Source organism: Vulpes vulpes, chromosome 9 (genome assembly GCF_048418805.1).
Source record: "Vulpes vulpes isolate BD-2025 chromosome 9, VulVul3, whole genome shotgun sequence".
NCBI lineage: Eukaryota > Metazoa > Chordata > Mammalia > Carnivora > Canidae > Vulpes > Vulpes vulpes.
The window spans coordinates 60,236,693-60,252,465 of NC_132788.1; the positions used below are offsets into that span (position 1 = coordinate 60,236,693).

Consider the following 15,773-nt stretch of genomic DNA (forward strand, 5'->3'; position numbering starts at 1 on the left):
ATTGGGACCTTTCTATATGGAATGAAGAATTTTGTATTTTTATTAATAAATACCTCTTAATGCATTGGGAATCAAATACATAAATCAAAACACTACCTTCACCTAGATTTTGATATATATATTTATTTACACACACATACATATTTTTCATAATAATGTAAAATAATGTAGGGGGCAATGCGTTTTATGGTTAGAGGCCTTCTGCTGAGCTTTGTCTTAAAATACAGCCCAATTTAGAGCACTGAAATACATAAAGCAGTTAATAACAGACATAAAAGAAATAATAGTAATACAATAGCCGGGGACTTTAACACCCCACTTACATTTGATCATCCAAGCAGAAAATCAACAAGGAAATAGTGGCTTTGAATGACACACTGGGCCAAATGGATTTAACAGACAAACTCAGAACATTCTATCCTATAACAGCAGAATACACATTCTTTTCAAGTGCACACAGAACATTCTCCAGAACAGATCATATATTAGGTCACAGAACAAGTCTCAATGAATTAAAAAAAAAATCAAAATCATACCATGTATCTTTTCTGACCACAATGCTATGAATCTAGAAATCAACCACCAAAAACAAAACAAAACAAAACAAAACAAAAACTGGAAAGAGCACAAACACATGGAGGTTAATTAAATAACATGCTACTAAAACAATGAATGGGTCAACTAAGAAATCAAACAAGAAATTGAAAATTACATGGAAACAAAAATGAAAACACAATGGTCCAAAATCTCTGGGATATAGCAAAGTGGTTCTAAGAGGGAAGTTTATAGTAATACAGGCCTACCTCAGGAAGCAAAAAAAAAAATCTGAAATAAACAACCTAACCTTATCCCTAAAGGAGCTAGAAAAAAGAACAAACAAAACCTGAACCCAGCAAAAGGAAGGAAATAATAAGGACTAGAGCAGATAAGTGATACAGAAATTAAAAGAATAGAACAGATCAATGAAAACAGAAGCTGGTTCTTTAAAAAGATCAACAAAATGGATAAACTTCTAGTCAGACTCATTTCAAAAAAGAGAGAGAAAAATCAATTTAAACAAAATCACTAATGAAAGAGGAGAAACCGCCACCAACACCATAGAAGTAACAGAATAACAATTGTAACAGGCTATTATGAAAACCTATATATCAACAAATCGGATAACTCAGAAGACACGGATAAATTCTGAGAAACATACAGCCTCCCAAAAATGAAGCAGGAATAAAAAGAAAATTTGAACAGACTGATTACCAGCAAAGAAATTGAATCAGTAATCTAAAAACTCCCAACAAACAAAAGTCCAGGACTAGACAGCTTCAGAGATGAATTCTTTTTTTTTTTTTTTTTTTTCAGAGATGAATTCTATCAAATATTTAAAGAAGTGTTAATACTTATTCTCAAACTATTCCCAAAAATATGAGGAAGGAAAACTTTCAAATTCACTCTTTGAGGCCAGTAGCACCCTAATACCAAAACCAGAAACAAACACCACAAAATTGGGAACTATAGGCAAATATGTCTCAGGGATATAGATGTAAAAATCCTCAACAAAATATTAGCAAATAGAATTCAAAAATATATTTTAAAAAATCATACAGCATGAATAAGTGGGATTTATTACTGGGATGTGAGGCTGGTTTAATATTCACAAAACAATCAACATGATACAACACATCAATAAGAGAAAGGATAAAAACTATGAACATTTCAACAGATGGAGAAAAAGTATTTGATGAAGTATAACATCCCTTCATGATAAAAAAACTAAAACCCTCTGCAGAGTAGGTCTAGAGGAAATCTATCTTAACATAATAAAGGCCTTATATTAAAAGCCCACAGCCAATATCATACTCAATGGTGAAAAACCAAGAGCTTTTCCCCTAAGGGCACAAATAAGACAAAGATAGCCACTCTCACCACTTTTATTCAATATAGTACTAGAAGTCCTAGCCACAGCAATTAGACAACTAAAGAAATAAAAGACATCCAAATTGTTAAGGAAGAGGTAAAAGTCACTATTTGCAGATTACACGATACTCTATGCAGAAAACCCAAAGACTCCATCAAAAAACTACTAGAACTGATAAATGAATTCAGTAAAGTCCACAGGATACAAAAATCAATGTACAGAAATCTATTGCATTTCTATACACTAATAATACAGCAGCAGAAAGAGAAATGAAGAAAACAATCCCATTTATAATTGCATGAAAAACAATAAAATATCTAGGAATAAACTTAACCAAGGAGGTGAAAGACCTGAACTCTGAAAACCATAAAAAATACTAATAAAAGAAATTCAAGATGATACAAAGAAATGGAAAGACATTTCATGCTCATGGGTTGGAAAAACAACTATCATTAAAATGTCTATACTACCTAAAGCAATCTACAGATTTAGTACAATCCCTATCAAAATACCAATAGCATTTTTCACAGAAATAAAACAATCCTAAATTAAAAAAAAAAAAGATTTTATGTATTTATTTTGGTGGGAGATGGGGAGAAGGAGAGAGAGAATCCCAGCCAAACTCTGCACTGAGCACAGAACCCAATGCAGAGCTCAATCCAATGACCCTGAAATCATGACCCAAGCCAAAAATCTAGAGTCAGATGCTTAACCAACTGAGCCACCCAGGCACCCCTAAACATTCCTAAAATTTGTATAGAACCACAAAAGACCCCAAATAGCCAAAATAATCTTGAAGAAGAAAAGCAAAATTGGTATCACAATTCCATGTTTCAAGTTACATTACAAAGTCGTAGCAGTTAAAACAGTATGGTACTGGCATAAAAAAAGAAACAGATCAGTGGAATAGAAAACTCAGAAATAGGGAAGCCTGGGTGGCTCAGCAGTTTGGCGCTGCCTTTGGCCCAGGGCGTGATCCTGGAGACTCAGGATCGACTTCCCCGTCGGGCTCCCTGCATGGAGCCTGCTTCTCTCTCTGCCTGTGTCTCTGCCTCTCTCTCTCTTTCCATGTCTCTCATGAATAAATAAATAAAATCTTTAAAACACACACACACACAACTCAGAAATAAACCCATTATACAGTCAATCTTCAACAAAGGGGGAATGAATATACAATGGAAAAAAAAATCTCTTCAACAAATGGTTTTGGGAAAACTGGATAGCAACATGAAAAAGAATGAAACTGGATCATTTTCTTTCACCCTACACAAGAATAAACTTAAAATGGATTGCAGATCTAAATGTGAGACCTGAAATCATAAAAATCCTTGACAAGAGCACAGATAGTAATCTCTCCAATATGGAATATAGCAACATTTTCTAGATATGTCTCTTGAGGCAAGGAAAGTATTTTCTTTATTTTTTTTTTAATTTTATTGGAGTTCAATTTGACAACATATAGCATAACACCCAGTGCTCATCCTGCCAAGTGCCCCCCTCAGTGCCCATCACCCAGTCACCCCAGCCCCCTGCCCACCTCCCCTTCCACTATCCCTTATTCATTTCCCAGAGTAAGGTGTCTCTCATGTTTTGTCACCCTCACTGATATTTTCACTTATTTTCTCTCCTTTCCCTTTATTCCGTTTCACTAATTTTTATATTCAAGGCAAGGAAAATAAAAGCAAAAATAAACTATTGGGATTACATCAAAATAAGAAGCTCCTGCACAGTGAAGGAAACACTCTACAATACTACGGAAACAATCTACAAATGGAAGAAGATATTTGCAAATCACATATCCAATAAAGGGTTAGTATGCAAAATATATAAAGAACGGATACAACTTAATACCCCAAATAATCCAATTTAAAAATGGGCAGAAGACATGGACATTTCTCCAAAGAAGACATCCAGATGGTTAATAGACATATCAAAAGATGCTCAATATCACTCATCATCAGGGAAATGCAAATCAAAACCACAATGATATATTACCTCACATCTGTCAGAATGGCTAAAATAAAAAACATAAGAAACAGCAAGTGTTGGCAAGGATATGGAGAAAAAGGAACCCTCATGCAATGATGGTAGGAATGGAAACTGATGCAGTCACTACGGAAATTATGGAGATTCCTCAAAAAATTAAAAATAGGATTATCCTACAATCTATTAATCACACTACTGGGTATTTATCCCCCCCCAAAATATGCTAATTGAAAGGGATACATGTACTCCTATGGTTACTGCATCATTATTTATAATAGCCAAACTACAGAAGCAGCCCAAGTATCCACTGACAGATAAATGGATAAAGAGGATGTGGTAAAATTACAGTGGAATATGATTCAGCCATAAAAAAAAAAGAATGAAATCTTGCCATTTGCAACAACATGAATAGATCAAGAAAATATAATGCTAAGTGAAATAAGTCAGACAGAAAAAGGCAAATACCAATATGCATATGATCTCAGTCATATGTGGAACTTAAATAATGAAACAAAAACAAACTAAAAAAAAAAAAAAAAAGAGAGAGAGAGAGAGAGAGAGAGAGAGAGAGAGACAAACTGAGAAACAGACTCAGAAACTATAAAAAACTGATGGTTACCAGAGGGGAGGTAGGTGGAGGCATGGGTGAAATGGGGGTGGGGGATGAAAGAGTACACTTACTATGATAGAAAATAAGAGGAAATAAAATGACAAGAATTTTTTTAATTAAAAAAAAAAAACCTACAGCCCCATTTAAAGCTTTTTAAGAAAAATAATGGGGACACCTGGGTAGCTCAGTGGTTGAGTGCCTGCCTTCAGCTTAGGTCGTGATTCCAGGATCCGGGATCAAGTCCTGCATTGGGCTCCTCACAGGGAGCCTGCTTCTCCCTCTGCCTGTATCTCTGCCTCTTTCTCTGTGTCTCTCATGAATAAATAAATAAAATCTTAAAAAACAAAAAAGAAAAAGAATGATCCTTTTCTAAGATAAGGATTGCAAATTCTTTTTTTTTTTTTTTAAGATTTTATTTATTTATTCATGACAGACACAGAGAGAGAAAGAAGCAGAGACACAGGCAGAGGGAGAAGCAGGCTCCATGCAGGAAGCCTGCTGTGGGACTGGATCCCGGGTCCCCAGGATCAGGCCCTGGGCTGAAGGCGGTGCTAAACCACTGGGCCACGGGGGCTGCCCCAGGATTGCAAATTCTAACACCTTTGTTAGGGTCATTAACTTGAGAGCATTGTTTAAATGGAGAATATCACTTAAAAAATAACTTTGGGTAAAAAAGCAACAACAGTATTTGTCTCTAGAAAGGAAACTAGGTGGTAAGGGACAAGTGTATTTCCTTTTCACGCAGAATATTTTTTACATCTTTAAATTTCATATAAAGTACATTATTTATCTACAAAATTTGCATCCTGGCTCCAGCTAACCATCACTATTAAGAAATGCAAGCCTAGGCTTGCCAGATCTGGTATTTTCAAAGTCGGAAATGGGAAAATTCAGATTTTTTTATGTAAAACTCCTTAGTTTTAAATGTTGACTTTATTCAGAATTTAACACACAGGGCAGGCCAAACAAAACACACCTGCAAGCCATATCTGGCTCACAGGCCAACCAGTCTACCATCTCTAATAAAAAATTTGATGTGCAGCTTATGATTTCAAAACTATAAACATAATTTAGTAGAGGAAAACTTCAAAAAAAGAAAACAGACTTGCGGATGAAACCATGTCCCCTCCTGCCCCACCATCTATTTAGTCACTATTGTTCTCTTAAACTTCCCGTTCTCTTTCTGGGTCTTTGAAAAAGCTATTAATGTTTGACCAACTCAAATGTAAAACAAGCCAGATTTCATCAAGGAACCTGCCCATTATCCTAGCATCTGCTCTGTTTTAATTAGTGAAACTTGGGGTCAATTTTAAGTTGCAATTCATCTAGCCAATGAAAGAGAAGTATATGAATTATTTCTAGCTGGGCAGAGAAATATTCCTTCAGCAAACTAGTCAACGAATTGTATGGTTGAAAACATCTTTAAGTTATTTTTACCTCATCCTCAGGCAGTAAGTACAATGCTACTCAAAGGATAAAAAGGTGGCCATGAGCAACATAATGTTCTGAACTGTGTCTGGGAACCAATCACAGTTCTAGGGACAAATCTCAAGTCTGTAAGTTCAGCAGAGATGCCATTCATCTTCTGAAACTGAAGCTATGAGACAATATGTAGATCTAACTATTGGTTATAAGTGGAATACTACAACTACTGAATGCCCAGAGGACACCAAGGCAAGTTAAAGAAGAACTAGTTTCAAGGGTTTTTTTTTTTTTACAGTTTTATTTATTTAAATAATCTTTACACCCCATGTGGGGCTCAAACGCATGACCCTCAGCTCAAGAGTTGCATGCTCTTCCAACTGAGCCAGCCAGGCATCCCAGAAATGATTCCAGTCTTACAAGTAGTACTTGAGATGTAGTATCTTGCTTCTCTGTTGTGCCTAAAACTTTCACCTCCATCTGCTGCAAGCCTCAGAGGATATGACTCTGGTAGTTCCTCTATTCCTTAGTGCTACTAGCTCCAATCTTTCAAACAGCGGCCTTAGTTTGCCATCAGCTAGTCTAGTATTGGGTCTGAATGTCTATTCACTGACTACTGGGGACTGCCCCAATGGGGAAGACACATAACCCCAGGAGGGGGGGAATGGGATGGTAATCCATAAAGAGGACAATAGAACTAATGGCATCTTTGCAAGTGTTCCACTCCATCATGACACAGGCACTCAAGGCTTTCTTTATGTAGCTTGTGGAAATGCTAAGACAGGCTACATTTCTCCTAAGAACTTCTACACAAGAAATTAAGATCTGCAATATATTCTAATTGACAAAGCATAATTTTCTCAGATTGTGACTGGGGAAGCCATTTTATAGTAGAGTTCAGTGATCTCAGATTGTTATATAGTAGGCTGATCTCAGAAGATGTATCTAATTATGAAATAAAAGCCAGGCATATCTCTCTGAAGAACATGGCCAGAGCCCTTGTCTTTACTGTCTTACATTCTGATGTGTGGACATCAGAGCCAACTCTCCCATGGCCACAGGCATGCTAGTCTTTAGAGAGGACCAGAGGTGCTTGAAAATCCATAACCTTTACTCCCTTTAATTATGTGGATTGGGCACCTACTATATAACAATCTGCACACATCAACATCCAGCAACTGAAAAGGTTCCTCCTTCTCTGATAATTAGAAAAATTATTTACAAATGTTTGTTCTAAGGAAAAACATCATAATTAACTGCTTCCTTACTTTTCCATAAACCTGAGTATCAAGTAGGTTTCAAACACACCAGTCCTCAGTACAGAGAGCTTTCTTTATTCTTACCTCAGCAGCTTGGGTCTCTTGATGCAGCAATGTGAGACCAGTCAAATCTTCTAAGAAGGAATGTGAAGAATTAAACACCTTCGCTAGGAAATTAAATCCTTCTCGTTCATATTGATCAAGAACCTGTAAAACATTTATTATTTTTAAAAAGAGGTTGCAGGTTTTAAAAGCATATTACAATATTTTCACTTCTACAAGCACCTGTCAAAAATGAAACTAAAACTAGAATTAAATATGGGGATAATAATGCAATCTGGTTGGCAAAAACTGGGAGGGCTTAGTATTTATCATTTTTCTCGTTTTAGAAACAATGACATTGTCTTCCAGTTCAGATGACAATTTTTTCAAATAAAATGTAAGTCTCATGCAAATTCACTAAAATTCCCATAAAAGCTGAGGTTACCTTTTTTTTTTTTTTTTAAAGATTTTATTTATTTACTCATGAGAGACGCAGAGAAAGAGACAGAGACATAGGCAGAGGGAGAAGGCTTCCTGCAGGAAGCGCAATGTAGAACTCGATCCCAGGACCCTTGGATTACAACCTGAGCCAAAGGCAGATGCTCAACCACTGAGTCACCCAGGTGCCCCTGGGGTTACCTACTTCTAATGTTCACTTGTTAAGGAAAAAAATAACAAGCCAGAAAAGAGCCAAGAAAAAAATTAAAAAGGATAAAGGCAAAGAGAGGGATAAATGGGTGGGAAATGTGATCTACTGGCTAACCATATATATATATTTTTTAAGCAGAATAGCTTAAAAATGTAAAAATAAATTTCACCAGGCATGTCACAAAAGAGGATACCTAAATGGCCAATAAACATATGAAAAGTTGCTCTCAACATTACAAGTGATTAGGGAAATGAAAACTAAGACCATAATGAAATCCTACTTTTTACACACCAAAATGGCTAAAATGAAAAAGAAGATACCAAGTACTGGCAAGAATGTAGAACAACTAGGATTCTCATGGGAGTGCAAAATGAGAAAGTGATTTAGAGGCTTAACGTTTATATGCCCTGTGATCAAGCAATTATACTCCTAGACATGATTTTATACATATATATATATAACATATATATAATATATAAATATATTAATATAATAATCTACAAAAAAGGGATACAGTTGTGCATCAGAAGACCCAAAGTGTCCATAGCAGCACTACTCATGATAGTCCAAACTAGGTACTACTCAGGCGTCCATCAATAGTAGAATGAATGAACAAACTGGCATATTCATGCAATGGAATACTACTTAGCAATGAAAAGAAACTATACCTACCTGCAACAATATAGATAATTCTTACAAACATCATGTTAAAGAAGAGAGAAGCAATATTTACTGTATGGTTACATTTTTATAAATAAAATTAAAAAAAAAAAAGAACAGGCAAAATGAATCTAGGTCAGGAGAGTGGTTACTCATGGAGGGACTGTAACTGGAAGAGGAACAAGGAAGGCTCCAGATACTGACAACATTTGTTTCTTTATCTGGGTGTTGGTGTGCTTTATGAAAAGGCATCAAGCACTTTTTTTTGTATAACATGCTGTCCTTTGATGAAAAGATTAAAGGCCTGCAGTCTTGATAGGTGAACAATATGAGAATGTATGAGTTCTTAGAAGCAAACAAAATAATGATTATCATATTTAAAAATTCAAAGATCACAGGAATTGTGAAGGTTAGAAAGGAAACAGTGAACCAGAATGTCTCAAGAATTCTCTCGGAACTCAGAAGAAATAGAGATGAATGTATCAAAAAGTAGACACTGAAGATAAATCCAAGAAATCAATGGCACATGAATAGAAATGCTGGAGAAGCAAAATAAGAAATAGAAAACAATTTTAAAAAATTCCTCCATAAAGAAATGAAAATGTATAAACCCTTTGATGCAACAATTCCACTTCAAAGACTTTTCATACAGGGATCCCTGGGTGGCGCAGCGGTTTGGCGCCTGCCTTTGGCCCAGGGCGCGATCCTGGGGACCCGGAATCGAATCCCACGTCGGGCTCCCGGTGCATGGAGCCTGCTTCTCCCTCTGCCTGTGTCTCTGCCTCTCTCTCTCTCTTTGTGTGTGACTATCATAAATAAATAAAAATTAAAAAATAAAAAGACTTTCCATACAGATATAGTTGTCCATGAGTAAAAAAAAAAAAAAAATCAACATGTAATGATGCTCACTGAAATATTGTTTGCAATAACAAAAGATTAGAAGCAGCTACTCTTTAATGGGGGCTGGTTAACAAAATTATGGTGTATTTACAATCAAGGGCATAATTAAAAGAATGAGGTAGCTCTATAGTATTGATGTAAACTTATTTCCAAGACATGCAGAAATATTAAAAGCAATGTCCACACCATGTGTCTACTATTAATGTTTTAAAAATAAAGATAGAGGAGGAAAGAGGAAGAAAGGGAAATTTACCTATGTGTATGCTTGTTCATGCATATAAGATCTCTGGAATAATACACACACACACAACTGGTGTCAAGTAGTTACCTCTGTAAATTCTTTTATACTACTTGAATTTTTAAAACCATGTGAATGTATTACTTATTTGAATATTAAAATCTCTGTTTTTTTTCCCCAGTGCTGGAGAAAGGTCTCAGAAGAGGAGAAAGAACTCTGAAGCCCTGATGAAGCTGGAGCTAGGAGGAGCAGCCCTCCTTTAGTAGGAAACAAAGCAGCTGTAGTGTTAAGTTAGAAAAGTAGGGAGGTGGGAGTGAGAAGCCCTGGCGTCTGAGAGCAGGCAGCAAGGTCATCTGCTGCCAGAGAAGGGGATGGGGTGGACCATGGAGCTTCAGGATGGTGGTGATGGTCTGGGACAGCTGTGTGGGAAATGCAAGAAAGGAAATGGAAGCCCTTTCTCAGGACAGAAAATACAAGTTTTGGGAGAAATCTAAACTTGGACTCATCTAAACTTGGGCATTGAAAAGATAAAGGTAAAAGAGAGGTCAAATAAATCAAGGGGCTGCTGAGTACCAATGAAGAAAGCCAAGGATGGTAAGGTAGGACCTGCAGACTGGAAGGAAGAGATACACTGGCAATCACAGAGGAGCAAAGGGTGATCAGTATGCCTCAAGGTACACAAAGCAAAGCCTTTGGCTGATGAATCCCAGTAAATTAACCTGACAACCCAACACCTGGATAAAAAGGCACTTAGTAACTGAATCCCTCAGGAGTAAAGAGAAACCTTGCAAGAAAGAATTTTATCTTAGAAAAATATGCATGAAAATTAAGTGATCTTTTTCAAAATGATAAATACTATGTGCTTAGTGATCACTTATTTCTGAACCACTAAGCTCACTAATTAGCTACTTTGTGCCAGGTTTTCAGTAAGGAAAAAGAAGAAACAGGTTTGAAAAATGGATAAAAACTTTGAAAAAAAATTAGAATAATTCCAGAGATGATACTTTGTTGTACCTTAATCAACCTTTCAGATTTCAAGTCTATGTTTCCACAGATAATTTTGCAGTGCTGCAAATCTGAATAGCAGAAAAACTAACAGCAAGAACAGTTGGAGCAAAACCCTCCCCCATAATCGAGACATACAGAAAGTTTAATGCTGAAACATTATGCATAGCTCTGGCTTCAAAAGTATGTGGAAAAACTTAATCCTCCAGAGGCATATTTAATCATGCAAGGGTTTTCTAGTATTCCCTTTATGTGCTGGGAAGTTAATCTGTGTTAGGAGTATAAGCAGCTTATAAAAGGTACAAGGATATTTTGCCCTATAGTTTGACCTTCTTAAAGGGAAAAATGTGTTTTAAATTACTCCTCACCCCCAAAAAGATACTATCACAATGAATTTGGGTGTTGCAACAACATGTCAGTCTACATAAAACATAGTGCACCTCCTAAGTAATTAAAAAATACATGGTCCTGAGAAGTGTACTTACTCCATTTTGATAGATTGTAAGTACTCTAAAGGTACTGGGAGAGTTTGCTAAGTAGAGAAATAATAATGACTCTTTGTATATAAAGATATAGATCCTTTCCTGATGAACATGATTTTCCTTACTTAACTGTTTTATAAGGCTAGGTTAACTTTATTCATGTCTCATGCATACTGCTGGACAAAGATAGTAGACTCTCTTAAGTCATGGTTTTAGGAGTATTTGTTCTCGTGCTGAAATTCTCAGCTCTTTACTAGATCAAACCTTACCCCCGCAGCTAGGCATTTAAGTCCCTCTAGAACCTTCCAACTTTGGACAATTCTCTGAAGAATGCCTTTCACAGGGTGTAAGATCTCCTGATAATACCACACAATGATTTCCATTTCTCGAGAAGCAGAAGAGATTCATGGTCTACAACTCTTGCCTATTTTTAAACAAGAATACAGGAATAAGTACCCAACCTAAAAAAAAAAAAAAAAAAGAAAAGAAAAAAAAAGCTTATGTGTTTTCTTCTTTTAGCTTATGTATTTTCATGCAGTGTCTGCAACCTCTTATTCAAAGTCTCTGTTGTTTAGAAATTGTATTTACTTACCCCAAATGATTTAAAAATCTACATGTGTCATGATCTCTAAAATATTCAGGGAAAGCTAGCCCAATATCCCAGATTGGGTAATAAAAGATTATGGCTGGAAGCCACCAGGACCTCTGATTCCCATCCTCTAAGAATCCACAAAGAAGGGTCAAAACACTCCCATCTGATGGACAGTTACCCAGTAGTCTGCAGAGGCTTTGCTCCAAGGAGGGCAAATTCCAGAGTGGAGAAGCCCCACTTTGGATAACAAGCTGGAAACATCACTAATAAGATCAGGAAACCCCTGATCAGTTTCTGTCTCTTGGTGTTTGGGATTTCTCTCACCATAATAAAAAAGAATCAAAGAGGAAGAAAGAAAGCTCTGATTTCAGCAGCCCTTAAAACTACTGTCCCACATTTACTGCTCCCAGCTCCTTTCTTATTCCTTCTTGGTGTTAACCACTGAGAGTGACCTCCAGTCTTCCTCCAAGGGAGATCTTTCACTTCCATCAAAGTTCAGCTCAAGTACCAGCTCCTGCATCAAGTCTTGCCTGATTAATTCCACTCCCTATGATCTTTTCTTCCCTTTTATATTCTGATCCCACTTCCCAGGGCACACTAAGTTGCCAAAAGAACTGAAGGAAATGCTCATACTATCCATGATAACTGAGGGTTGACAGCATTTCCAACTATTAACCACATGCTGGATAACTTTGTTTCTGTTCTATATATCTCAGTGATATAAAGCAAGTAATGGATGAGAAAACAGCTTCAGATGGAAACAAATAGCTATCAATCTAATTATTTTTCTTTTAAAGATTTATTTATTTATTCATGAGAGACATAGAGCACACGTGGGAGAGGCAGAGACACAGGCAGAGGGAGAAGCAGGCTCCATGTAGGGAGCCCGACGTGGGACTCGATCCTGGGTCTCCAGGATCAGGCCCTGGGCTGAAGGCGCACTAAACCGCTGAGCCACCCAGGCTGCCTGCTATCAATCTAATTAAATCTGCTGCTGTTAACTTACTTTAATTGGACATAGGCAGGATTTATAAGGCCAAATTTAAAAAAAAAGAAAAATCTGAGTTCAGGGTATGTAATGGTATTACTGGCATATCAAAAATATGGAACAAGGAAGTCTCTTGTTGTTTCCCTGAAGTCTCTGAATAGTGTACAATCTTAGGCATCCAAATGCGAAATGGGCACAACTATAAATTAGAGGATGTGGAAGAGTTCAAATCAAAACAGAAAACAGTATTGACATTGAGATAACTGACTATGGAATAAAAGTTCTAACACTTAAGTCTTTAAATTAAACTTCTTATGGAATAACCCACAATTGCATTTAAAAAATCAGCTATCAAAAATTTAAAAAAATATATTAAAAATCAACTATCATATCTTGTTTTTTTCATATACCAAAATCACAATTCTGCTTGAGTCAACTGGGCAGAAGAAAAGAAACTGATAACTGGGAGTTAACACTCAACTGGGAGCAAGCTGGCAACACTGGGCAAGACACTTCACCTTTAGGAGCCTGTTTGCTCATCTCTAAAATGGAGATGCAACTCCATTCCTGTTTCCCTATCTACTAAGATACAAAAGGGATCTCACGACTTCGATCACTGACAAAGAATGGTTTATGAAGGGAAACTGAAATGCTATGCATTTATTACTGCCAACTAGGGTTTGATAAATACAGAAAATACATGACAAGATGACACATAGTGATGTCAGCAATGTTAGCAGAGTGAGAGCCTCTTGTAAATCCTCTTCTTTGTAAGAGAAAAGAGAATAATGACAAAGTCTGAGGAGTATTTATATTCAGGAAAACATCTGAATTTCTGTAAAAAAAAACAAAGGGCTTTGAGGCTTTTAACATGCTCCATTCCCACCCCTTCCACTTCTAGCTCAAATGTACCCTTGAACACTAACACAGAATCATAGTAGAAACCAGCCTGGCAGCCACTAGAGGGGGCAGACTGGAGTTGAAGCTCCTTCGAAGCTCCATTTTCAGAAAACTGCCACCTGCATAATAGTTGCTGCAACAATGCACTAACCAAAGAGTGTAAAATAAAATTCTGGGTAATACCATAAAAGACTTTGAAAAATTCCAACATATCATGAGAATCTGGAAGACTGTAAACAGGCACATGGTGAGCTGTATGCCCAAAGTTGTGCACATGCTCAGGAAAGGTCTGAGAAGGCTGTAAGCTCTCACTTCTAGTTGACCCTCAGTATCTGTGCAAGCAGGAGAGGAAAGGTAAAGGCAGAACTCTTAAATGCCTAGTTCAGCATTGAAAGCACTCCACAATACACACACAGAGCATCTCGGCAAAGACTGTGATTTACTGGTTCAAGGAAATTAAGAAAATCTCTAATCATTAGATAACACCACACTAACAGCAGAAATTTCATGGTCACACAGGACAAAGAACATCAACTTAATGAAATTCGTTCAGTAAAAAAGTCACTAAATAACAGTAAAAAAGTCACTAAATAACAACAACAGCAGCAGCAAAGAACAATAATAAATGGGCAGAGGAGAGACTTTGATTTCCAGAGTTAACACATTATATTATGTAATACATCCAACTCTCAACAAAAATTACTGGATATGTAAAGAAACCAGAAAATATGTCCCATACACAGAAACAAACCAAAAACAAAAATGGTCACTAGAAACCATTTCTCGGGAACATACTACTCAGAGACTTTACAATAGCTATTCTAAGGGCAGCCCGGGTGGCTCAGTGGTTTAGCGTCAGCTTCAGCCCAGGGTGGTCCTGGAGACCCGGGATTGAGTCCCGCATCAGGCTCCCTGCATGGAATGGAGCCTGCTTCTCCCTCTGCCCGTGTCTCTGCTTCTCTCTCTCTCTCTCTCTCTCTCTGTGTGTGTGTGTGTGTGTGTGTGTGTGACTCTCATGAATAAATAAAATCTTCGGAAAAAAAAGCTATTTTAAGTAAATTCAAAGAACTAAAAGAAACAATGTCTAAGTACAAAAAAAAAGCATGAAAGTGATGCTTCACTAAAATAGAGAATATCAATAAAGAGAAATTATAAAGAAGGACCAAAGAGCAAGTCTGGAGTTGAAAAATACAACTGAAAAATTCACTACAGAGACTGAAATCAGTTTTAGGCATGGCAAAGAAAGAATGAGTGAAGATAGATCAACTGAAAATATCCAGTCTGTGGGGCACTTGGGTAGCTCAGTTGGTTAAGCATTTGACTCTTGATTTCAGCTGGGGCATCATCTTGAGGTTGTGAGATCAAGCTCCATGTCAGGCTCCATGCTGAGCATGCATTTTCTCTCTCTCTCTCTCTCTCTCTCTCTGTCTCTCTTTCTCCCTCTCTCTCTCTCTCAAAACAAAACAAAGCAAACCAAAAAGTATCCAGTCTAAGGAGAAAGAAAGAAAATTGAGCAAAGCCTCAGAGACCTGTTGACATCATCAAGTGTACCAACATATACCTAAAAGGAGTTTCAGAAGAGAAGAAAGAAAAGCAGAAGAATATTTGAAAAAATAATGGCAAAAAATCTCCCAAGTTTGATGAAAAACATTCATCTACATATCCAAGCAGAATAAACTCAAAGAGACCTATACCTAGACACATCATAATTGAACTGTCAAAAGACAAAGGGATGATCTTGTAAGTGGAAGTGAGAAATAACCTATCATGTAAAGGGAATCATTAACAGCCAATTTTTCTTCAGAAACAACAGGACCAAAAGTACTGGAATGAAATATTCAAAGTGCTGAAAGCAAAAGACTGTCAATCAATAATTCTATGTCCAGCAAAACTAACCTTCAAAAATGAAGGAGAAATTAACACATTCCCAGATAAACAAAAACAAGAGAATTCATCACCAGCAAATCTATCCTGTAAGAAATTCTAGAGTATTTCAGGTTGAAATGGAAGGACACTGGACAGTAACTTAAATCCATAAGGAGAAACAAAAAACACAGGTAAAGGAAACTACATAGATAAAAATAAAAGACAAATGTCTTTTTTCTTTGTGATTTTTTCTTCTATGTGATTT

General features: G+C 36.7%; 1 protein-coding gene across 26 annotated transcripts in view; it reads right to left on the reverse strand.

Moving 5' to 3' along the window:
* Window positions 1-15,773, reverse strand: part of ATG7 (autophagy related 7) — a 235,071-nt gene that overhangs the window by 114,112 nt on the left and 105,186 nt on the right. For 25 of the 26 annotated variants that reach the window (XR_003237720.2, XR_003237719.2, XR_011994320.1 and 22 more), the window contains one exon: window positions 7,271-7,393. Coding sequence is in view for 15 of the 26 variants with exons in the window: in XM_026016844.2 (XP_025872629.1) it covers window positions 7,271-7,393 (123 nt within the window). In the remaining 11 variants the exon portion in view is untranslated. Of the gene's footprint in view, window positions 1-3,315; window positions 4,774-5,000; window positions 7,394-15,773 lie in introns of those variants that run through there. The other variant, XR_011994311.1, reaches the window with a different exon arrangement.